Genomic DNA, 26,358 nt, shown 5'->3' on the forward strand with positions numbered 1-26,358 from the left:
GTGCAACACACTGGAGAAAAAAATAACAAAACTGAATCTCAGTCTGATATGTGCAGTGATGTGCGCAGAGCTTCTGGAATATCAGGCAAGAGAATGTTCTTTGAGCTGTACATTCAAATAACGAAAAAACCTAAATTCAGTACAGGTGAAAATATGCAATGTTACAGGCTATTAGGAAAAAAAATAGGAAAATAATAAAAAAAAAATCATTTTACCACTGTGCAGATCCATCGTATGTCAAATCTTGAAAATTATGTATGTTGTTAGTCCTCTCAGAGGACAAATGGTCAGCAATGTTGAGAAAAGCTATTAACAGTTCATATAAAGAAAAATTGGATACATGAGGTTTCTTGAGCCTGCAGGGTACAGGACTGAGTGAGAAATTGTGTAGGAATACAAAATTCTAAACAGAGAGGCTGACTTTTTGCTGGCTATAATATGATAATGAATAGTAATATATGGATGTTATTACTATTACAAGCACTATATCCAAAAAATATCCCAAAAAATTATCCCAAAGAGTTTTCTCTAGATGCATGTAAAATTTTTTGTAACTTGGTTCAGTTCTCATAATGCTCTGGATCTCTTCAGAAAAACATTCCACCTGCTTACTTTTTTCCTTAACTGCCAAGTCAAGGCATTTAAAGCAAAGAAATTTCTTAATTTTCCCATTCACAGTTCCACCCTTTGAAACTGCCTTCAAACCCATTCTGGACCCCACCTGAGATATGTGACTAGAGCTTCCTATCCCTGCTAATTAAACAATTAGAAAGGATTTTGAATAATAAAACTCAGAAAATATAGAAAATACATTGCCATCTGTAGTCATAGCACTCCAATAGGGTCTTTTATGAAGTTTAGCATATATAAAGACATCTCATAGATGGCAAATAGCATATTGGAGTTATTAGGCAAGTTTCTATTGAAAAGATTCTATAGGATTACAAAAAGATTTATAATGCCTTCAACTTACATAAACAATATTTCTGTTTATTACATTGTGTTGGTTCAATGCACATGGTTGATTTTGTGGAGCAAACTATCTTTTATTGTCACTTATGGTAGAGGAAGTGTCCTGAATGATCGACTTACTGAGCTGTTAGCATGCCACTGTAGCTATGTTTATAAAGACTCATTCTAGAAAAAAAAAAATAAAATAAATGATACTGATTTTATAGTGCTCTGCTATATGTATTTCTGGTTTGTTTTTAGAGCAAGATCATTTCTCCTAGATTGGGAGATTGAAAAAATAAATTATTTAGCATATAATTTTTTACTACCAGTCTATTCACTGTGCAGAGCTTTAAATTTTTTTTGTAAGCAATCACCAATATAGCAATTATTCAGGACACAAATAGTCAATATTTTTAAAATGAAGGCACACGGAGTTATTAAGTGAATTTATCCTTACCCTAAAATGCCCAGGAAAAGAAAATACGATGAGAAATGCATAAAGAAATTTGTTGAGCATGTACATATGGCATCTTTTTAAAATCTCTAAGACATCAACATAAGAAAGAAATGACTGCTGCTGTTCTACTGTTAATATAAATAATTCTGCCTTTTTATACTTGTTATTACATTACAGTACAAATAAAATTTGTATAGAAAACCTCAAGTACACAATGCACTTTATAGGTAGAGAGCTACAAATCATTTTAATCTCTTAAGTGTCAAAAAATCTCTGAGCATTGTAAATAAAAACGTAAAATTCTTATTTCTAGTCCATACATATTCATTTTTAACTTGCATATCCAGAAGCAAGAAAACTAGACTAACTGACTTTTGTGAAACTTGAGAAACATAAGAGCATAATTTTATTACTTTGAAAATACTGCAAAACTCAGGAATGGCTTCTCTTAAATCTTAGGCTGTCAATGTCTAAATGACTCCATAAAGTAAAGCTTTCCTGCAGGTAGGTTCTATATGCAACATAAAATTCTAGCTATTCTTTAGTCATTTTTATAGCTACATACCCTTGGAATATTAGGATGACATTTGTTTTTTCGTCAACTGTATACAGCCAATAGGCAATATTGAATGCTGAAATATTCATTGGATAGGGTATGAGACATTTGTTTGCAGCACTGTTTCACCACTGATATCCCAGGTCTGGTTTTGAAACTGTTTTTGTGTTTTGCTGATAGAGCATAAGAGCTATGATGAACTAGTGTTCAGAAATTCAGATAATCCAGTAGGACCTACTAGCATATAAAGTCTTGCTTTGTAAAAGTTTCCAAAATAAGGAAATCAATGAAAGACAAACCTCACTCTATTACAAAACAATAAGAAAACTGAGGAATCATTCTTTCATGTGGAATTGGAATAAAAAATCAAGATGTGCAGACTGAAATTCTCAAGTTTTAGTAACTCACCATGAAAAAGAAGAGAGGTACTCAGAATGAACAAGAAACAACACTACTTGTAATTTTTATGAAGGAAACTGAACACCAGTATTATGTTTACATAGCTTCCAGATAAATTAAGGAAAGATCAAGGTATTACAATGTGCGGAAGCCAGGATGGAGAGTGGCAATTTTATCTCTTTGATAGATACACACAAAACACATAGGGAAAGCAATGATAAGTCTCAAAACTTTTCTCTTTTGCAGGAAAGAAAAAGTTCTTACAGCTATCCTACAGAAGGGGGACACATACCAAATTTTATATTTTGTAACAGCCTCCAAGAAAAAGAAAAACCCATAAATCTGCCTATATTCTTACCTGAGCTCAGGAAAAAACACTTCTACTGCTTCTTTGTTTTGTTAATACACAACCAATTGGACCCATGAAAGCATGTGTTACAAGGAAAAATTACTCAGTCCATAATCCTAATAATAGTAATCACCAGATTTTCCATGAAAACAAATGCAATGAAAAATTAATACATTCTTCCTCTGATCACTGAGCAAAATACAGTAAATGGAAAATCATTTCAGATTAATAGTAATTTTACAGGAACAAAATGCTGTTCCAGATATACACTTTTCTTCCCTAGTCAATATTTCTCTCCTCTGAGGAGGAAAACAAACAAAAAAGACAGTAATATATAAGAGCTTAGCTATAATGAGTTCCACATTCTTATAAATTAAGTATTGTTCAGTAGAGGCTAGACTACAACAACCTATCCTGCTTTGCTGGAGGCTGTATATGTTTCCAATATAAATCTTTGCACTTTGCAAGGTGAGTGTAAGAGATATTAGTTCTACAATGCCTATATGCAAGCAAAAATGTACAGTTACAAACAACAAACTCTAAGAATTTCCAAGTTATTAATTCTTTTTTTCTATATGAATCCAGCATAGTTAATCTCTGTAGTGATCCTGACTGTGAGACCATTATGCACAGAGGAGTAAAGAGACCCACACAACAGCTTCCATGAGCAGTCCTCATGTCTTTTGCTGTGCTGCACAAATCCTGTGTCTCTGGGATAAATCATTTAGAACTTGCTGCCTTGGTGTTCAGGGTAAAATGGGCAGTTGTGATTATGTCCCGATGTTGACAACTTTGGGTATTTTTTTACCATTACAGACTAACATAAGGAATTTGAAAGAATTGTTTCCCCCAAAAGGAAGAAAGATCATTCTCAGGGAGACTGCTGTCCACAGGGTCCTTCATGCTGCCTTCTCCTGGCAGCTGATTTCACTTGCACTAACAAGACAAACCCTGTTATTTCCTCTCCGTGAGAGAGAATTTCCAGAACAATCACAGAAATGATTGGTGGGGCCTTGCTGTGCTTTCCTTAGCTGCAGAAACTAACCAAGGAACGATCCAGATCTACAGGGAAGTTATTTCATTATCTGGAATCCATTAATTTTACCACCAGGAAATGAGGGAAGATGACTTTTCTTACCCTGAAGCTGAAGTGCTGTGCATTTGGAAGTAAAGGGTGTGTGTCCACAAATAAAGTGCCAACTGTTAGCACATTGAAATTTCCTGTAGAGTCCAAACCTGGGCACCATTGTGTGCATATGGTGTAGTGGACCCCTGCAAACAAACATGCACAGATAAATATTCAGAAACTTTGGAAACTGTAAGTTTTCACAATATTCTTAGGCAAAACCCAGCTGATTCATATCTATCTTCTAAGCACTCTCTTAATATTTCTTGTTTCCAATGTAAATATACCATCTATGTAAAACAGTGGATATAGGCAGAAAAACTACAGAAACAAGGGAAAAAAAACCTTAACCCAAAATAAAACCATCCCCACAGACTTTTGTGTATCTGCCACTGTAGTAACAAGCAAGCTGTGTTTGAAAATCAGCACTTGACAGCATAACAAATTCATCTGTGAGTCATTCACTGTTACATCCTCCATTATGAAGATGTTTGTAACACTTTTAGGACCTGGTAAAAATCAAGAGAGCCTGAGAAACCTTCAGCTAAAGCTAGTCACCTGCCCCAGTCATTTTATAAACACACAAATATCTCACAAATAAGGGAAATTTCTCCATCTCTGATCAAACCTGCAGTTTGTGTTCCTGGATTTGCTGAGCAGATCTGAACACATTATTCTTACACTGACACATCCTTGTATGTTTGAAAGAAGGGCACTTGGCAACACCTTTGTCCTACTTTGCTCTGCTTCATTTGTTTCTTGATCTGAAATTCCTCTGGCCATGCTTATTAGTGCCAGTCAGTGCAGCCCCATTATTTCAAAGGAACTGCCGACTGCACTACAAACAAAGCCTTTCCTGAGACAGAAACTTGCTTCTTCTAGTCAAGCTTGATTTTATTTCATTAATGTGCTTGTTCATGTTCTGCCTAGATATCTACCTGCAAACACAACAGAAAAAGCTATTTTTATCCCTAAAACATGGGCTCTCAAATCATGCACTCACTCATCCAGATTTTGGCATCTCAATGGGGAAGGCAGAGACATGAGTTCACATAACTCATTTTTTATTGAATTTGGTTGAAGATATCTAGTGAGACAGCTGCATCAGTTGCTGCCTTTATCATTATACATCTCCAGAAGGGCTGTGGTTTTTGTTGCTTTTTATTTGGCAGAGAAAAGAATGAAAAGAAACAATAATCTGTATCTTTGTCATAACATTTCAGAAGCTTGTTTTTTCTGCAGTCCTCATCCCATAGCTAATATCTTCTATTCTAAATAGTAAAACAGGATACCAAGGAGAGCACTGGACTACTTACAGGAAATAGGTTTAAATATAGTGTAAACACAAATGAAAACTTTTTTTTGCTTTTTCTTTTTTTTTTTGTTTTTTTTTCATTTTTCCAGTAAGTATTTAATCTAGGTCTCTGTGGCCTTTGGCAAGGAAAAAACAGCTAGGAGATATCTTCTGCCCTTTAGCCACTTGACATTAAGATGCAGACAAAATAAAACCAAGGCCCAAGATTATGGGGAAAATTTTGCTTAGAGATTGGTGAGTAAGATTTAACTTAACTCAGTCCAAAATGTCAAGAAATAGTGGAGAAAAAAATTACAAGAAAAACACTTTGAGTCAAATAGAACACTTTGTTTCATTTTGACCTATTGAGAAAAATAATGTAATTGTGTAACCTGAGCTGATATTCCCCTTTTTGCCGGCTGATACTTTCATCCATCCACAGAATCACAGCTTGAGTTGACAAAGTGCAAGGGGAATTTTAATTCCTACTGAAGAAGAATATTATCTGAAAAGGTACAGTGCATGATATTTCATCTAGCAAGGATCTGTTCTTGTACTGAAATAAGTGGAATGGTGCTTGTTTTAATAATGAACAAAGGCCATGCTCTGTCCCAAATAAAAAGAAGTAAATTAAGTGTCAGAGAGAAATGCCTGGCCTCTCAGGAAAATTTCAGATATAAGATTGCATGTAAAAGTTCACCTCTTCTGTTAAAAATCAGTTCTATGTAAGGTTCATCAAGACAAAACATAATGAAATCTCAGGGATACCTACATCCTACAGGTTCTTTATCCCTGTCTTGCATTCATGCTCCTTTGACTAACAGCATTTAGCTGGTTCAGTTACCTATCTAGCTAAAAAGTCATCAAGTGAAAGAAGGAGTGTGGAAGAAAATAAAGCAAACCCAAAACCTATTCCTCCAAGCCTGGCTGTTAGCTATTAATCAGGTGATTAGCATGTAAGGGTTAATAAAGGCAACAGAAATATTGATTCCGTATCTGTGGGAAAGAATTTTGTACCCCATTGTATCTTATTTCAGTTTTTTATTTTAAATCAATCAATTGGCCAGCTGATATATGCAGTCCCTTTCTGACTGGAATGATTGCAAGGAACAATACCATCCATATATAAAATCTTGACATAGTCTGAAGAATTAAATCGCTCAGTGTAATGCAAGTCACACTGGATTTTTCCTCCAAGCCTACTGCCAGCAGTACATTGTTATTTGTTCCTGGGCTTCAGACGTGTTTTATTCTAATAGTGTTTTTAACTAGCTGTCGTTAGAAAAGCAGTTTACAAATAACACTATTTCACAAAAGAATGAACCTCAGTAATGAAATATCATGTTTATATAATCCATTTTTCATTTAAAGAAACTGAATGGATTCTGTAACACTTAGAAGCTAGACATATGCAGGAGAACAGATACTGTAATCACTCATTAATTTTTAATAAATATTTGAGTTACAATATTGAACTGGTTGGTATTTTAATTGTGATTGATTGATTTTATTTCTGCAGATCACAAGCTTGTTGCATTTAATTCTACAAAGTCTCATATGGATGCACCAGCATATTTTTACTTGCATTTTCTTTATTGTTTCTTTCCTACATAAGAGGAGGAGAAATGAGACAAAAGAGAAAAAGTAGAAAAAGGACAAAAAAACTGCCTGATGATGAAAAATGCTGCAAACTGAGAATAAAGCAGGAACAGGAAAAAAGAGTAGACAGAATTTGGAATGGTGAAACAATGTGTAAATAATAAAAAATAGTGATAAGAGAAAGAAGAAGAATGCACTGAAAGAAGACAAAGAACAAAATCGTAGAGGAGAAAAAGATAGATGAGCCTATCTATATAGATAAAAGAAAAACCTTTCCTATCTCATGACAGATTTCCTTCATTCAGGAAAGAGTCAAGAGTTCCTTCATTCCTTCATTCAAAAGAGTCAGGCTTGTTCTGTAGTGATACATGCAAAAGCATGCAAAAGATTTCTCTCTGTCCTTTCCCACCTCCCTTCAAAGCACAACTGCACTTTAAGTGAGAGAAGAGCTACTGACTTGCACATTATATCACTGGCCTGACAGAAGGATTTTGATATTCAAATCCTCTCTCTATCCAGTTAGAAAGGGGCAATATATGCAAATACTTTGCTAGGTTGTAGGACAAACCTCTGTGCAAGTGCTTTTTTTTTTTCCCTTTGGAGCAGTAATTATAAAATAATACCTGAAGCCCAAATTCAAAAAAATCTGGGAGTATACTAAACCTCTTACAGAACTCCTGTGAGAACTGTAGATGCTGCTGTCCAGTGATAATTCTCTTTACTGACACCTTTCAGCCTTTCTTCCTGCTTGTTACTCCCTTTCCCTTTCTCTAAGAATCATTCCCTATTCATACTTTATTAATACTATCAAGTTGCTAAGAGCAATGTATTTTGATGAAGCTAAAAATTTTGGTTGAAAAAGCAAAATTATTTGGAAATATTTTAATTAACCTTTTCTAAGGCCAGGGCCATTATGACAATTCTAATACTGAAGGTCCCCTGAGGGCCACAGATACTGAAGCCCTGGCTGCTCCTTGGAGACTCTTGTGGGTTTCATAAAGATGGCTAGCCATGACCAGAAATGTTAGGTTTTTGTGTTTTGTTTTTTTTTAACCTGATTGCAAAGAGTAATGGGAATTCCTTCTTTTAGAAGCAACTGAACTTTCCAAATGGAGTTTCTTCGTGTATTGACAACTAATATTGCTGCCTTGAGAAATGTGGAAGCTTTCAGTTGTTATTCTGCTAGGATTTAAACATTGGGAAAAAGGCTCAGCCCCCACCCAGTAAAATATTTGCCTTTTTCTTCCAATTCTATCACTATTTTCAGAGAGCGCGACAACTCTTACACAGAGAAGAATCCCTTGAGATTATTTGGATTCTGAAAACAAGTTCTCTCATGAAATGTGCAAACACTTAATTCTCTGTTTGCAAAACATAAGGACAAAAGGGACTAACTATCCCCTTGTCTTTCAGAAATAATAGGATACAAATATTTATACACACACACAGTTTCTGAAAAGCTCACCTGAATGCCACTGACACATTAAGCATAACCAATTTTCTGCTTTCCTTATATCTGGAACAAATTTGTTTATTCTGTGCATAATTCCAACCAGATCTTCACACGATGATGCTCTCTGCATATCACATACCAGCCCAATGTTCTACTCACCTTGGCAGAACTCCTTACTTTGCTGTATCTAGGGCTACCATCTATTAGAAATATGCAAATGAGTGCATAGCTAATGCTGAACATGAGACACCTCATGTTCACACTTCTGAAACCTCAATTTAGGTGTACTGCCGTCTCACTGTGATTCAACTTCACTGAAAGCTGACCAGGCCTGTGGAAAAGTGTCAGGCTTCTTTCAACATGATATTTTGCTTACACTGAAAATGTGTAGTTCCCCTGGACCAAGAAAGGAAGGGACTGGGAGAAGAGATAGTCAGCATGAGTTCCAGCACTTTCCCTAGTGACACCTGAACATTCCTTAAAAAATTTAAAAGAGAATGGGTCATGAAAATTTTAGGTTAACCAGAAGAATTGTTCTGTTTCATAAAGTTGTCATGAAATAATCCAAAAGCATACCCCCATTTAGAGTCCCCAAGCTTTTCTGACAGGGATGGACTGAAAGAAACTTTCATCAGGTAATTTTATGGTGTAAATTTGAATTAAGTCCAATATAAACATTAAAAATAAGCACTATTTCACTGTTGTTGTATGACTCAGTTTTTGTAATGCTATGGAAGAATTTTTTTATCACAGAGATAATCCATTAAAATATATTAATTTATAATATAATAATTGGTGCACTTTATTTTTTGTATAAATTTATGCATGAATACATACACAGATCTACAAAAAATCCCTATAAGCAAACATTTAAAGGTGGGAAGCAAGGGGAGGAGAAAGTGAGGGATATCTGTACCATGGATGATTTGTTAGTATTATTTTTTTAAATAATTTGTCTGCATAAAAAAAAAAAAACGTGACCCAGTTTGGGTTGTTTTACACATAAACTCTTCGGAAAAAAAAAAGTTTTAACACCTGTAGGGGAGTATTAATGCCTGTTCCATTTTTATTTCCAACACAATTTTGTTTGATTTTATAACTGGACTAAAAAAATCTAGAATTCACTATGTCACAATAAATTGAATATGAAATAACATTATTTAAGACTGTTCAGCATACTAATAAGACTATCAGTGTAATAAAACAAATATGGCACAGTTAAAGAGGATTATTTTCTGTTCATCATGTTGCAAAATAGGCAAGGATTCATTCCTGGTTGCTTAATGATTTTCTTTTCCTCTATGGTCTATTAGTATTGCAGGATTTCTGAGACTGAGAAAAAATTATGCATGTTAGTTCCACAGCACATCTCAGAGGAACAGTTTTCTCATTACTTTGCTGAAATGATTTCTTGCCTATCAACCAATTCTTTGCTAAAGTATATAGTGTGCCACCATCTCACTTTAGCTTTAATTGTACTCCTGGGAGAGTACACATTAGTGCCACCAAGTTTAATAAGGGACCTCTGATGCCCTCTAGCTGCCTTTCCTTCTACCAGTGCTTCCTCTGCTTTTCACTCAAGCAAGATAAAATCAGTTTCATTGAGATTAATATTTTAAACATAATTAAAAATCAAAGTAGCCTAACAGAAAGGTCCAAACATGCAGCTAAGTTGTTTTAGTGCATAGGTTAGTCACAGGCTATGTAAAAAGTGATAATGTTGTTTTCTGAATTATCCCTTTTTTATACAGGGCTCTTTCCTGCAGGGCTAACTTCAGTTTGGGCAAGAAACAAACATGGACTGTATTTATTATCTTACACGGAACCATTTCTTTATAAACTCCAGTCTTGTTTATTTAGATTAATGAAGAGGAACTATATGGATAAAAGAGCATGAATCTTCCAGCACTTAAAACTGCATTACCTTGGCACTATAATGAAAGCAGTAAACCTGATTTTCATACTGTGACTTCCTTGACAAGAAAAAGACCAGAATAAACCAACCAAAAATATCACAAACAAAAAAACAAACCAAAACAAAACAACAACAAAAAAAGCCAAACCAAAAACCAGGGAAAGAAAAAAATCCCCAATGCCCATACCACTACTTACAATATTAGAGAATTAATCACTAATATATACTTAGCTCACTGACAGTGCAAAATATAAGATACAAAGACATGCATTTTAAATCTTCATTTTTTCCAGAAGCAGAAGAGAAGAAACTTTAACTGAGAAAGGTATTTCTGCCTCAGTGAGATCTCCCTTTCCATCCTACTCCTGAAGCTAGGCCTTAGACTCCTGCAAAACTCTGTGATGATTTATCAGGCCTCTTTTTAAAATAGTTCCAATTTCAGACTCCAGGGAGACCTGAGGTCAACAGTTTTGTTCTGTTAGAGATCATCTGAGCTCATCTCCCCATTCTTGATGGTTTGGATTAGGGTCAATTTATAAAAAGCACAGGCAGCGACCATGAATAAAGCTGCTCTTAATGAAGTTGGAGCACTTAGTGAATCCACCCTGCCTTCTTTCAGAAACTGTTTTCAAGCTAAGGCTCCCACCCTTGCTCCCTCTTTGCATCACAGTCAGTCTTGTGCCTATCTACCTTGCTGATCCAGACCCCATTCTGCAGGCTGAGCACCTCATTACTCTGGATTTGCCAGTTGATCACAGCTGATCAGTGGTTAACCTTGGCTGCTGTTTGCGGATCTAATCTCAACTTGCTGGCTCAGTTTTCTGTCTTGTCCTAGATCCTATCTTGTCCCTATGGACCTTTCTGTCTTGCTCAGGCGGGGCAAAATGGGACCCTTGTGGTGACACCATGATGCTGCTGGTGGCACCATGATGGACTCCTGGCTCCCCTTCCCTTTGGGAGCTATTTGCTCTATTTGGACTATGCTCTATTTGAGATTATACACATTTCACACAAACACCACCACCAGCCCCTTCCAAAGCAACTTATGCATCAAGATATAAAATGCTTTGAATCAAGTTTGTTTCAGTTTGTTTCAGAAAATCTCAAGCAATAAAGACAATATTCTGATCTTGTTTTTAGCCCTGCTTTAGCTCAGTGCTGTGTTAGCATTCTCTGTAAAACAGATTCTCTTTCATCCAAAGCTGATAAAAGTTCTACAGCTCTAAATGTTTGTCTCAAAAGTCTTTGGAGACATTAGGTCTAGTACTACTCACATTGAGTGAGTACCCTTCCAGGTGAAATATACGAAAAAACATGACAGTAGTGGAAGAAAGCTTGAAGTCTTTAAAGCAAACACCATCTTTCTTTTATATATCTATGTGTTTTCAGTGTGCATTTTGACTGCCATGCAATTTGAATTTGAGGGGATGAAATATCTTCTGAAATTCCTCTCTTACCTGGAAAAACAATTGAGAACTATTATTAAGCAATATTCTATACAAAATGGTAACCCCTTGTCATGTGCATTCAAAAATTTGGAACTATGAATTAAATTGATCATAAAGCAGAAATAAAATAGTCTAGATTTCACTACTTTCTAGACAGAATGGCATCTTCCAACATCTACATTTGCATTAGCTGCTGCAAGTATTGAACCATTATCTATTTTTAAAACAGCACTTTCATTAATGCCTTGACAATAGGAAACAATAAAGTATTTCCCTTTCAGCTGCATAATAACGAATTTCTCTCAGAAATATAGCTACACTGTGGCTCAAAGCATCACTAACCTTTGAGATGAAAACTGGACATTTCAACTGAATTTTAATTGCCTTATCAACAGGAAGTATTGATATGTGGAGAGCTCTGAGTTACTTTTTAAGAAAGAAGACACCTACAACCTTGCTGAGACAAACAAATACTCTATGAGTTATTATAAGTGATAGTATGACATTTTTCTGATACTTCTGAAGCAGTCACCTTGGTGTTTCATAGTCTTTACTGAAAAGAAAGTTCCCAACTTTCTGCCTATAAATTATGACAGAATTATTTTCTGATCTTTTCTGGATAACATGATTGCTTACTTCAGGCAGTCATGAGAAAGTGAAAACCTGTGCAAACTACAGTAAACTTCATTGCTTACTGTTACTTCACTATCCCAATAAATCTGTTTTTCTGTTCACACAAATCAAAAGGCTTTTTAGGGTGTGTACACATAATGGAATGTTTACAGCACTGACACTGTCACAGTCACAATCTGCCTTGAATATGTAACTTGGCAGAACTGAAAACTGCAGAAAAAATACCTAGGTTTAATATAAGACCATGATAGGCTGTGAACCATGAACCTTGGCAAATTTGGACAACAGCTCCCAGGTGATAGGCTATCAATCCTTCTCTTACAAAATTTATTTATTAAAATGATCTTTAGATAAAATGACTATCTATCTATCTATCTATCTATCTATCTATATATATATATATATAATGTAAAAACTTTAGCATGAGGGTCTTCAGGTAGAATAATAGATCTATTTTGCAGTTATCTATTGAAAAAATTATAGCAGTTCAGTGCCAGTTAAAATTATTTCTAAATGGAAATCTAGTGATTTTTATTTTAAAGGTAATGCATAAATGTAAACTGTATTTATCTGAGCTGAAGTATGCAGGGCTTGATCTGAAAAAACAGAATGTCTGAGCTCTTTTCTGAAAGCAATGAACTTTACTTATGTAGTTTGTTTTAGCTGCCTAGGAGTGTCTCGGGGGAGTAGAGAGCTAAAGTACATCCCGCTCCTTGCATTCCAAGCATGTTCATAAGTCAGAATTATCAGTGTAGCAGCTAAGCACTCATCACCCCAGACTTCATAAAAAAAGGTTTTAATTCAAGTTCTCTGTTAACAACCTCACATTATTTTTGTGTCCAAAATCCAAAGAAATGCTCTTGTCTTTCCAAAACTACACCATAAGTTGTGGAACTCTCAGTATTTTCTCAACAACTCATGAGAAGTACCAGCAGTATTTAAAAAAAAACAACAAACTTTTCAGAGACTTAACCCTTCAAAACCTAACTAATAAGTACATTCAGAGACAGTTTCAAGGCTTGCAAGAAATACCTGGCTTCATACCAAGCTCCAGGACCTAAGAGCATGCATTGAATTTTTTCAATAAACTTTACTAGTGTCCATGACACTTTACTCTGTCCATGACAAATTCATGTGATTTATATAAAGCTTATTACATATTTCAAAATATTTTTGTTCCTCACAGAACATTTTCTTTGTAGCATAGAAAGTTCACAAGCAAAGAACTGAAATTATGTAATGCTTTGAGTGATAAAATTTCAAGGCATTACATGCTGTGTGTTTTCAGTCACACCATTGTGACTGTGCAATTTTTCATATTTGTTTTGGTTTTTTTTAACAAAGAATAGTATTTCTTTAGGTAAAATCTACAGTTGAAGATTAATCAAAACTTGTATTAGTAAGGACAGCTCTGAACAGATTTGATCAATGAAGCCAATGTCTTCACTTTATTTGTAAAATGTGTGAACTGAAAAAAACAGAACTGTCTTACACAAAGAATGAGCAAATCACTCTAATCCTGAGAAGTTCAAAGTATTACCAATTCTCTTAGATCAGTGAAAATTCAATTACTTGACTTCTTTAAAAGGGAACAGTATTTTTAGAATGCTCTCTGTGCAGGTGTTACAGTTCAACTGAAAGACATCTAATACAGTTCTTAGGATTTTAAGGGAAAAAAAGAACACCAAAGGGAAAAATAGAGAAGTGATTTTGGTTTTGTTCAGATTTTTTTCTTCAGTGAAGAAAAGTCATAAATATTTTTTAGTTAACCAAACTATTTTATTTGCTTTTCAATGGAATACTTTGTTTGCTAACTTCGATAATTTTTTTTTTTCATTTTACCTAAGTTATTTAAGTAATTTGCTTGAAGGATATCAGCTCTAAACATAGCTATACTCCTGTATTTTAAAGTGAAACTTACAGAAAGTTGAAAGGAAAAAATCAACTTTTTTTTTTTTTTTCTGAGACCTAAGGCTTGTGTATTTTTGTAGTCTCTAATAACTTTATATTTTTTCAGTTAATATACTGTTTACTGGAGGAAAAAAAGTTATCCTACTTGTCATCAGGAAGAACAAGGACTAAAAGGAAGATTGTTTTCTCAGCTTGATCAGTTCCTTTCTTCTTTTCCTGCAGCTGTGCAAAACACAGAGGACAGAATGGGGACAAGCACTTGTGGCTGAGGATCACTGTGCTTACATAGTTAATGAAACATTCTAGGAAGTTCTGTCCAAATCAGTCGAACTGCTCCTTCCCTGTAAAAGGGTATTAATTTCCTCATTACATACCAAGGTTTTATTCTGGGACTTTTCACCTCTTCTCTGTCATTATACATCTCTATTTCTCAATGGATGCAGTTTCCTGGCTTTACTTACCATGCATAAAAACTTTTTCTCATCAGTGGTACATTCAAGCACACAGCCTGCTTTGTGAGTACACTCACAGTGAAGTATTCTGTCATTCTGTCCACGTTCATTACAATTGTCCATGTTCTTCCAGGAAATGCAATGGACCTGGTAGTTTGAGTGAATCCTGCACAATACTGAATGGCCTATGGCTTCAGAATGTTGTTACAGGTCCATCAATTACACCTACTTTTTTTTCCTCGAACTATAATTGTTTTTCAGAGGAAAATAATTACTAGTCTTGAAGAAACTGTGAATCAAACAAATTGTCTCCATTCCAGAAGTAGTTGTATCACTTTAGCTGTATTAATAGCATCAAGAAATGCAATTTGTAGAATTCTAGTGTACAAATAGATAATTAGGGACCTAAGATAACAAGGGTTTAAGGATCAGCTTCAACATGCATTATCATTACATTTTAGTTTTATTACAGTTTAGTTAATGGAATCCCATTTTATTCCCCAGTGACCTTCAAGGTGGACAGTATTAAAATACTTTATACAAATATCCCAAACAACACAGTGAATTGCCCCTTTAGTGCTAAAGAAATGTATTCTTATTTGCCCTTTGAAAATACTTGAAGTTTTTAAATGCTCACTGTAATGACAATTATGATCATCTCCATCACTGATTTATGGTGGATAGGATATGACTAGCAGAAGCTTCTGTTTAAAAAAAAAATATGATTTTTTTTTAAGATGTTTTATGCTTTTCATTTAACAGTACACATTCATACATCATACTAACTAAATTTGTAAGTGAAGAAAATGGTACAGTCACTTATGGAAACAGATGTAAATCAAAAAAATCAGGGATTCAAAGAAAAATAGTATATTCCATGATTCTAATGCAGGTGTGGGTTTTTTTCAATGACATATTTTGGGTTTCTTGGGGTCAAATGAATTCACCACTTCTCTTTAACAAAATATGTTGCTGTAAAACTTCTTCAAGACTCAGAAGAATGTGTCTCTCATTGAGCCAGTGCTTTGCTCTCTACAGCAATTTCTCTTGGTTATCATATTTTAAAAAATGCTGTTCTAATTGTTTTCTTTCATTTTTCCCACACATCTATTGTTATGCTCTCTCCTGCCTGTAGGCATTGCTCAGCCAATCAACACATAATTCCACTCCCTTCCTTATTATATAATCTGCTGTAATTACATTTAAATTCTTATCTGTCAACACCTGTCTTTTAAAGAAAAATGTAAGAAAACAAGTAGTATATGTACATTCATATCAAAGGCACATAAATAGACTTATTATCATGCACACGAAGACAAAAAATAAAAACTTCCAATTTCTTTTCACATAGGTGAAACCTTCTTTATAAAATATCTACTGCTACCTTGAACCGCATTACAGCTGGAATCTTCTAGTCATCTACTTCTAACCCTTACAAATGTGGAAAATTTTCCCAGTTGGCTGTCATTGTAGTTTTCTTGCTCATTCACAACATACCTTCACAATATTCCTTGACTTTTATCACTATCTCTATCACTTGACAAAGTACTAGCTAAAAACGTTGCTTATTTGCTCTTTCTAGTCATTACTGAAAATGTCAAATAACAAAAAATCAACAATTGCCACTATAGTGTCTTTAAGAAGTCTGCATCTTGCTTGTTACATTGTAATGATTGACATTTTGCTTGTTATGATTTATAAAACTTGTCACATTTTACTTAAATATATTTATTTTCAATATTCCTCTTGTAATCTAGGTCAGCACCTGTTCTTTTCAATACCTTGATTTAAACCTAGGGCTTATTTCCACAATACAATAAATAATGCTCATCACCTTAATTTCAAAAGTTAGCATTTATCAGGTTGAGATCTGAATGCTTTGTTCCAGACTTGAGATCAAAATGTAAAAGAGCACTTGTTGGTTTTCAACTTGCTATGAAGATCCTTATATTCCCATTTCACGTTAAATTTCAAGATGACTATTTAGATGAAAACTGAATAACTGTAGATGGAATTCAACTTCCAGAGGAAATCTACTGAAATAAGCAAGATTAAAAAACAAATCTAAACTGCACTGCATTGCCTGACATGGAAGAGAGAAAGGTTAACACTTTATTTTTCTTTTGATATCTTAACAATTCTAACTGGCTATATCAGGTGCATATTTGCTTCAACTGCTACATAACTATCATCAGTGATTGCTGTGGGGCAAAGAATGTTTTCAGAATGAAGCCTACAAAATACTCATTACTTGTAAACAAAATGTTTCAACTAGAGACATTGACAATCAAAAAAACACTATTGTGTGTAAATAGGATGGAGTGTCTATGGGCTGGTTTTATAGACTCTGTCTCTAGCATGGTTTCTTACTTTGTGTAACCTCTGGGGTACTCACTGTAGGAAGAATTGCCAATTTTTGCTTTTCAGTCATGGCATTCATTACACAGCAATACTCTTACAAAGGTATAGAAATAAAACAAATGAAAATTGTCTCCAGTATTGTGAAGATGAGTTTTATAACAAAGCACTTTCAAAATTTATAAAAGTATTCAATCTCTTGAAAATTTTGCATGTTTTATTTTTATTTCCTTGATGATATTTAAAAATGAACTATAAGGTTTGATAGTGACTGTCCCATAAAATTCATGTGTTGGTTTTGCATGGATTGCAGCACACCAGAGGATATTTAGAGGAATTTTTTAAATCATCTTCGTCAGTCCTGATATAACCACTGCCATAAAACAAAAAGTAGTTGAGCTGTCTTTCACAAACAAATAACAGGTATGACAAAACTAGAGATATCTATGGAGAAGTCATAGAGTTTTTGTATAGAAATGCAAAGGGAGAAAGTAACTCTCTTGTTATTCAGGTTTCCCCTTCTCACTGTGCAGAAGAAAAGATCATGTGTACTGTGATTTTTCAGTTACAGAAAGATAATAAAAAGATGGGAAAGAACAAGGACATAGGTGACAACAGAAGTTTAGCCATTAATAATATCCTTGAGCCCTGTGCATAGTACTGTGATTGTTCAGTACTCTGTGAAATCATAAGTCTTCACAACATAGATTACTTACTTTAAAATATCACACTCTCTTGCACTTCTGTTTCCTCTAAAATGCTTGGGGATAGCTGGTTTTACAACTAAAGCAAACTACTTTTTGGGGGTTGGTTGCTTGGGGGGTTTTGTGTGTTTGGGTTTTTGTTTGGTTGGTTGGTTGGTTTGGTTTTGTTGGTTTGGGGGTTTTTGGTATTTGTTCTTTTTTCCTGTGTTAGTATTTTGGGGTTTTTTTGCAGGGATGTTATGCTTTTGTTTTGAAAAATATTTTCCTGTTGTTCTAACAGGAAACTGTAAATACTCTTTAGAATTTTAGAACCCTCTTAAAATTTGGGTTAAACTGATTTTTCATTCTAGAAGAGCTGTAGCCATTGCCTTAGCTTTCTGCCTGATCACAGATCACATTGCTCTTCCCTCTCTTGCACTGACTTGTTACAGCTTCTGAAATGACAATAAAGACACCTGGCAACACAGAGCAGCTCTCTATCAGACTCTAAGTCAACCAAACAGTTCAGTTAAGGTTCTGGCAGATGTCAGACTGAAAGAGGAAGGCAGACTCATGTGGTTCCAAGCCAAGGTTGAAGGTGATGGCAGAAATGGAATTGTCACCTTCTTCAGGGAGCAGCTCTCAAACCGTCTGAGACACAACCCATAGATTTTAGCCATCCTATAGAATGAACAGCAAGAAGGCTGCTTTTCCTTAAACAACTTCAGCAGCTACATTTGCAATCTTGTGCTACCACTGTACCTTCTTTAATTACACAGATGTTGAACAAAGGCATGTTTTTTAGGAATTTTGTTATCCTTTGTCATTCCTGTATAATCTGTATTGGCCTGTACTTCAGACATCTCTATTTAGATGGCAAAATGTCTACATTAATTGGCTTTGCTGTTGTAATAACTGAGATTCTGCAAAGCAGGGCTACACCAATTGTATGTTTTGATTACAGATGAATATTTAAAAATAAGAAAAAAGTAATGATCTACAAGGTATAGGTCTAGCTGTGGACAGCAATGGTTAGAGATCTTTCAGTCAAGCAGTTACTCAAGGCATAAATTTGCCAAAGTGATTACTAAGGTAAAGGGTTACATTCTGTTAAGTTTTCCCACCTCAGAAAAAACATGTTATCTGGCTGTGAATAAACCTTTATTTTGTATTATCTATGTCTCAGTCGCTGAGGCGAACTGCTTTGATGCCAGCAGAGTCAATAGCAGAACACTCTAGCACAATGTACCAGGGCTTTTCCTGAACCAGGAAAACCTCAGGGGACAGGACAGATGCCAGGAGCCTGCAGCTCACATTGTGGCAGCTGACAAGCCATGGGCAGAAGCAGGAGCAATGACAGGGGGCATGCTCCCCAAATATAAAAGAAGCTGCTAGAGGAGCAGGGGTGGGCAGGGCAAGATGTGGCTGACAGGGCAGGAAGGGTGCTGAAGGCGTCAGATTGACCAGGGAGCAATGGTAACCACCTGGAAGAAGCCACAGCCTCTCTAAGCTTGGCACCCACCACAACTGATGCAGTTTTGCAGACATCTCAATGCCACCTGCAGGGTGTGTCCTGCTCTTATGCCAGGACTGGCCAGCAAACACTGAGCAACACTGTGGGAGCTGTGCCCAGGTGCAGGAACTCCTCTGTTAGTGACAAAGTTCCAAGAGGGAGTGAGTAGGTTCAGGAGTATCAGCAAGTCCAAAAGAATGCTAGACTGCTGGAATCACACCCTACCTTCCTTGGGACCAACCTATCTGGCAGACATGATGTGGAGGATTCCCTATCCTCTCTCTCTATGTGGCAGAACATGGTGCCTTAATGGAGAAGGGGAACGGTGACATGTTCCTGCTTGGCTCAGCAGTTACATCTCCTCCACGACTCTCCTGCCTTTCCAGGTGTCATTGCACAACAGGTACGAGGCTCTGCAAGTGTAACCAAACAATTACAAGACTGGTGATTCATCTGGCATGGAAATGTTACTGGGGTTAAGTCAGCCTTATAGCCCACATCGAAACCACTTTCATACATTAAAAGTGTCATTGTCATTGGAGACTCTTCTGAGAGTCATAGGAGGCCTATTGCACCGATTAGACCCACTTCTAAAGGAAGTCTGCCACCTGTCTGGGGCCTGGGCTAAATGAGTGAAAAGTTCCTCTCCTTGCATGACCTTCAGCTGATCCATGATTGATTTTTCAGGGAGCTGCAATAAGAAGTCCAAGGACAATCTAGAGAGATATCAGGGCCTTGGGATAGCCCATTAAGGGGTCAGGAATACAAGGAGTATTTCCTCTATCATTTCAGCTGCAGGAAGTGATAAGGGAAGAAACAGGCAGACCCAGCTAATCTATACCTGGCTCCATCCCTGGTGTCATTGGCACCATTCAGGGGTTTTTGATCATGGGTCAGTGTACACAATACTAGTTCTATGTGCAATAGATGGGATGCACATTTCTCAGAGGAGGAAAGTATCTTCACACACAAGTTAGAAGGGATCAAAAGAGGAGCTTTAAGATTTGAATGGGGAAAGGGATAAAACCAGGCTCACTGGAGCTAAGTCACGGGCTGTCATGGCAATGTTTGAGGGATGATGCAAGGTCTGTAAGCCTGCAGCACAGTGTTCTGCTGAATGCACTGGAGCACATTTAAACTACATTAATGCACATTTTCTACATTAATGCATTAATACATTAATGCACACAGCATGAGGAATAAATAAGAGGAGCTCAAAGCTTTGGCTCTGTCACAGAACTGTGACATCATAGGCATAAGCACAACCTTTTGGGATATGTACTGTGATTAAAGAACCATAGTGGATGGTTATAGGCTCTTCAAGAGGGATAGACAGGGTGGGAAATGCTGAGGGGTGGTGCTGTATGAGAGGGATTCTGCGCTGCTGGCAGCTGGTGGTAAGTACGTGGTTGAAAGCATCTGGGTAAGGAGGAAGGAAAAAGCAAATAAAGCAGATGTTATGTAGGGGTCAACTAACATCCATTCAGCCAGGACTATGACACTGATGAATTATTTTACAAGGTACTAAGAGATATCTCTGTATCCATTGCCCTTATCCTTGGGGATAGTTATAACTTCCAGGACAATATACAGTATTCCCTGAGACTCTCATACAGGGAACACAAAGAGGTGCAGGTAAGCTCTGAAGCATGTTGAAGATAACTTCTTGGTGCAGGTACTAAGGAAGCCAACTAGGAAAGATGCCTTCCTAGATTTGTTATTTGTAAGCAGAGAGAGACACATAGGCAAAGGGGTCTGTCTAGATGGGCTGTCTTCACAGTGACCATGACAGTTGAGTTTCAAATCATTAGCAACAGAGGAAAAACTGTCCCTATGTTTCTTTTCCTTCTAGTTCCAGGAGGTAAATTCACTGCTTCTGTATATCTAAAAGATGTACTGGAAGCCAAGCACCATGTGCAACCAAACCACTTAATATCCTTTCCAATCACAAATTATAGATAGGAATGACCTGGATGTATTCCTTCCACAGAGTGATTTGTATAAATAAGAGTGAAAAAAATTAAGGATTGAAAAAAAAAAAAAAGGAAAAAATCATCTATTTGCATAGAAGAGCTTCATTCAGACATTTACATGCCATCTCATTTGGAAGGAGCAGGTATGAAAAGTTCTCACTTCTCAGCAGTAACTGTTAGGTTTGTCAAAAACAGCCAAGCAGAAGAGAGCATTTGGTCTGACAAAGTAATAATAATATTGAAAGAGTTGAGGGTAGATAATAATGTGGGAGTGAGAGCATTGGCGCCACCTCAGGAATCAATACTCTGGGTAGAAAACTGGAATTTAAAGGCATTTAATCCAAGAAAAAGCATGGATATAAAAGCTAACATCCCTCTAATGCAGGAATCTCTCCTGCAGAAGCTGAGAACATTACTGAGACTCTTACCATGTTGAAAAATAAGCTTGTAATCTGGATAGAAAAGGAAAGAGGAATGACTTGAAACGGATGACAGTATAGGTACATTAAGCATGCTTTTCTTTCAATTCCACTACCTTCATCTTTATAAACCCTTTGTAAATTTTTTGACTACTTTGGAGTGGACAATTTTCTCTGCAATCATAATGGTAAGTGGATATCTTTCCATACATCCAGAAAGATAAATTTGCAACTGATAACGCAGAAGTCAGAAACAATTGTTTTTTCCTGTGGGCATCATTGCCTATGAAAACTCTGTGCTTTATTGGAATAGAGTTAGGAGAGAACATGAACAGGAGAGTTTAGAATAGCACAGAGAATATTTCTTAAAATTTTCACCATTTCAAGTCTCCAGCAGTTTTTAATTTCAGATTGTATATATTATGGTTTCTTCACACAGCAGAAAGTTGCATGCAAGTCTTTCTTCATATTCATCCCACAGATTTATTTTGCATGCCCAATTCAGCCCTCTAAAGCACCATGAACATTTTTTCCTCTCTCTGGCCTAATTAATTTTTTTTTCTTCTCTTCTGCCTATTTACATATCCTCAGAAGGGCTGAACCATCTGTAAGGCAAGTGTCTTTCCTGGGAAATAACAGAATGTGTTTCAAGTTCCTTGTGCAAGCAGGAAATTAAACCTGGATCTCCTACTGTCTGGCCAAGTCTCTGACCAATACACTGTCAAAAAAAAAAAAAAAAGGAAGAGAAAATTTCCCTTGTCGAATGTGAAGAAAGACAAGCCAAGGTGTGTTCTTTGGAATAAATTAAAATAGTAAACAACTCCTAGACCATGTATCCCACATGGAAGATACATCCCCATGGTGTCTAGTGAGGCATGAGAAATGACATCCTGATAAATCCTCAGAAATTCTGTATTAACCAGCTAAAGACAGCTGAAAATTGATTACTTAGGGAATGTGCAGATACCAGCTGGCTCTCACTTTTTGTGAAATCCATTCTGAAACATCTATCTATGTTAACACAATTCAGGTTTCTGTCCTGGATATTGGTACCTGAGACTCAGATGTTCTGTAGCCCAGGGATCATTCACTTCTACAAGCCTTCTGAAAAAGAGGAGACTCGAGGAGAGGAGACTCGAGGAGAGGAGAGGAGACTCGAGGAGAGGAGACTCGAGGAGAGGAGACTCGAGGAGAGGAGAGGAGAGGAGAGGAGAGGAGAGGAGAGGAGAGGAGAGGAGAGGAGAGGAGAGGAGAGGAGAGGAGAGGAGAGGAGAGGAGAGGAGAGGAGAGGAGAGGAGAGGAGAGGAGAGGAGAGGAGAGGAGAGGAGAGGAGAGGAGAGGAGAGGAGAGGAGAGGAGAGGAGAGGAGAGGAGAGGAGAGGAGAGGAGAGGAGAGGAGAGGAGAGGAGAGGAGAGGAGAGGAGAGGAGAGGAGAGGAGAGGAGAGGAGAGGAGAGGAGAGGAGAGGAGAGGAGAGGAGAGGAGAGGAGAGGAGAGGAGAGGAGAGGAGAGGAGAGGAGAGGAGAGGAGAGGAGAGGAGAGGAGAGGAGACTCGAGGAGAGGAGACTCGAGGAGAGGAGAGGAGAGGAGAGGAGAGGAGAGGAGAGGAGAGGAGAGGAGAGGAGAGGAGAGGAGAGGAGAGGAGAGGAGAGGAGAGGAGAGGAGAGGAGAAGAGAAAAAAGAAAGGAAAGGAAAGGAAAGGAAAGGAAAAGAAAAGAAAAGAAAAGAAAAGAAAAGAAAAGAAAAGAAAAGAAAAGAAAAGAAAAGAAAAGAAAAGAAAAGAAAAGAAAAGAAAAGAAAAGAAAAGAAAAGAAAAGAAAAGAAAAGAAAAGAAAAGAAAAGAAAAGAAAAGAAAAGAAAAGAAAAGAAAAGAAAAGAAAAGAAAAGAAAAGAAAAGAAAAGAAAAGAAAAGAGGGGAAGGGAAAAGGGAAAAGGAAAAAAAGGAAAAACGGAAAAAGGGAAAAAGGGAAAAAGGGAAAAAGGGAAAAAGGGAAAAAGGGAAAAGGGGAAGGGGAAAAAGGGAAAAGAGAAAAATCCCAGTACTTCACTACACAGATGTGCCATCATTTTAAATGCATTCAAAAATATAGAAATGTTTGAATATGTACAGGAAAAAGACATAAGACTTATTACTTATTACTTATTACTTATTACTTATTACTTATCACTTATTACTTATTACTTATTACTTATTTAGTGAAAGAAAGGGATTTTTATCAAAGGACTTATTTATGTTTCAGGTGAACAAACTTGCAAGCAAACTCCCACAAAAATATCTGTATTTTCCTACTACTGTTTTCAGGGAAAGAGTTCAGTGTGTGATATTTGCAAAAGCTGAGCACATCATGCTAGAATATAAGATCAATTTCATGCCATATTTTAACTCAGATATAGCCTGAATTTGTAATTTATTCACAGCTACTTTAATGAAACTAAGTGTAATTAGGATGATTCTGTAACTACAAATTTGCTATTATGGACAGTGGCATTTTTCTATGTTTCTGTGAACAGCTTTGTATAAGAATTATTAATCTTGGTAATAGATACATTATTAGTAAGATACTGAGTTATTGCACAATAAATCTGACAAAATGAGCTGTCGACACATAAGAAAAAGATGTCATTAGCCACAAACATAACACTTAATGGAAGACAGTGTAATGATAGAAATATAGTCAAATGCTGCATAATTAAGTAATATAGTCACTAATTTTAGCAGATGGCTGCTTTAAATGGAAGACAAAGTATATTGAGGAGAGGAAGAGAAACAGACGAGAGGGAGATTGCTAGGCATAGAAATGAAGACAAGTTAGCTTTGAAATATTTCCTATTACCATAATACTGAAATTCCAGGCAAATTATGTTCTATAACTAAACAAAAAAAAAAACCCACTAAATTAAATGTTTGCTCTTGTTTCTGTATTAGGAGTTTTCATATGTATTAGTTCCTTCTAGATGAGATCTTTAAGTGCCATGCCAATGTCTTAATTAACTAATGTTTGGGAAAGTATCATTGACCTCTAAGACCTAGAATAAGAATTATGCTGTTACATCCTAGCAACTGTACATTTCTAAGTAGTAAATTTTATTCAAATTAGTATATATTTGTTGGAGGTCGATGGAGGCTTTGACTTAAGGCTGTGGGAAAAATAACCGTAGTCATGGCAAGAAAAAACTCACCTTCACTGCCACCTGGGAAGTTCATATGCTAATATTACTAGAAAGTTCTTTGTTTCTCCTGTTGTTATCGGTTTACATTTGTCACAGGAATTTGCATATTCCTAATCTTCACCCCTGGTTGGTACCCTTCCCTCAGACTCTGCCCCTACCTTAGTTTATATAAATTACTGTAACCCCCTGGCCCTCACATTTCTAGTGCACCCCATACCTTGTTTGCATTCTCGGTTGTTGCTGCAGTTTATTATTTTTCCCTTATTGAAGTGCTTTTGTTTCAGCTCACTAGATCATGCCCACTCCTCATTTTATCTCTTCGTGCAAGGGACCATCACCCTAAAATCCCAAGGTAGCACCCAGTTGTCTTATCTAGGCCCAGCCTGCTGCATATATTGCCTTTGCTTCTCCTATGGAAAGCTATAAATTGTCTCCTATTGGAGATGCAAAAACACTCGCTCGCGGTGAGAGACTTCTCCAGGGTCAAGCTGTTCAAGTATAAGCGATTTATTATAAGAGTAAAAGGAGGGGAGACCCGTGTCCGCCACCAGCCTTGGCGTCCACGTGCTCCGGGGGAGGGGAGAGAGACCAGGTAGAGCAGGGAAGGTGAGGTTGGAAGGGAGAGGGAGGGAGTAAGAGAGCAACAGAGGGAAAGAGCAGGGAAGGCGAGAGGGGTAGGAGCAGGGAGAGGGGGCTGAGAGTTAAGAGGGGGGAGAGGGGAGAGGGGTAAAGGGAGGAGGGAAGAGAGAAGAGTAAAGAGGCAAGAGGTAAGAGTAAAGAGTAAAGAGAGCGAAGTTCTTGTTACAATCCAATATATCTTTTTCTATCGTGAATATTCTAATTGCCAGAAACCAATCACCATGAGACACACCCACTAAATAATTTACATACAACCTATGGGCTTCCCTATATTAACATACAGTGTTGCATTTTATACTCTACAAGAACTTTACAAGTTCTTTCCTTGCTTCTTTACTTTCGGACTCTTCTTATCAGCAGAAGGACATTGTTTTATCAACAGGGATTCTCCTCTAGCTGGCTAGGCTATTGTTCTTTGGTTAACCAGTACTCAGTATCCTATAACTCAAAGCAGGCTTTCATTTCTACTTTGATTCTAGCCTTCATATTTTCACAATCTAGTGCCAAACAATCACATTCATAAGGTTTCCCTGTTTCACCTTCCCCAACAGTCTCCTTTTTGTAAGTCGTTATTTTTTGTTTTTTAATTTTCTAATTATATCATTGTATAATTAAATTGAAATACAAAATATTTCTCCATAAATATTTTTGTCAATGATCATATCCTCCTTATAGCCCTGATTCCCGCTGGATAGTTAAAGTTCTAGTCTCTCATTTGGGTTACTAAAAACTTGAATACTTATCTTTTGTTTAGCTGTTCAGCATTCTACAGCATCTCATTTCTAATTCCAAAAAGACAGCATCTGGTAAATGTCTGGGTTTCTTGCAGCAACGTCAGTTCCCACCAAAATGTGCTGTTAAGTCTGAACAAAAAACCCCACTTTAATAAATTCTCCCTAGTTATTAATGGAAAGCATATTGCTGTTAAGCCACTTATTTGGGTTATTTTAAAACAAAAGAATTTTTAAGGGAGTTTGAAGTTCTCAGAACTTAGATAACCTATTTTATACCAGAAACTTCAATTGTGTGTCAGGATGCAGGAAAGCAAGCATTTTGTT

General features: G+C 36.5%; 1 protein-coding gene across 1 annotated transcript in view; it reads right to left on the bottom strand.

Annotated features, from left to right (window-relative positions):
• LOC111923877 (uncharacterized) overlaps window positions 1-26,358 on the bottom strand; it is a 164,077-nt gene that overhangs the window by 67,361 nt on the left and 70,358 nt on the right. Inside the window, exon 3 of the mRNA XM_086894071.1 lies at window positions 3,854-3,987. Coding sequence (XP_086750197.1) covers window positions 3,854-3,987 — 134 coding nt within the window. The remainder of the gene's footprint in view (window positions 1-3,853; window positions 3,988-26,358) is intronic.

Source organism: Cyanistes caeruleus, chromosome 1, assembly GCF_971803275.1.
Source record: "Cyanistes caeruleus chromosome 1, bCyaCae1.hap1.1, whole genome shotgun sequence".
NCBI classification, from domain to species: domain Eukaryota; kingdom Metazoa; phylum Chordata; class Aves; order Passeriformes; family Paridae; genus Cyanistes; species Cyanistes caeruleus.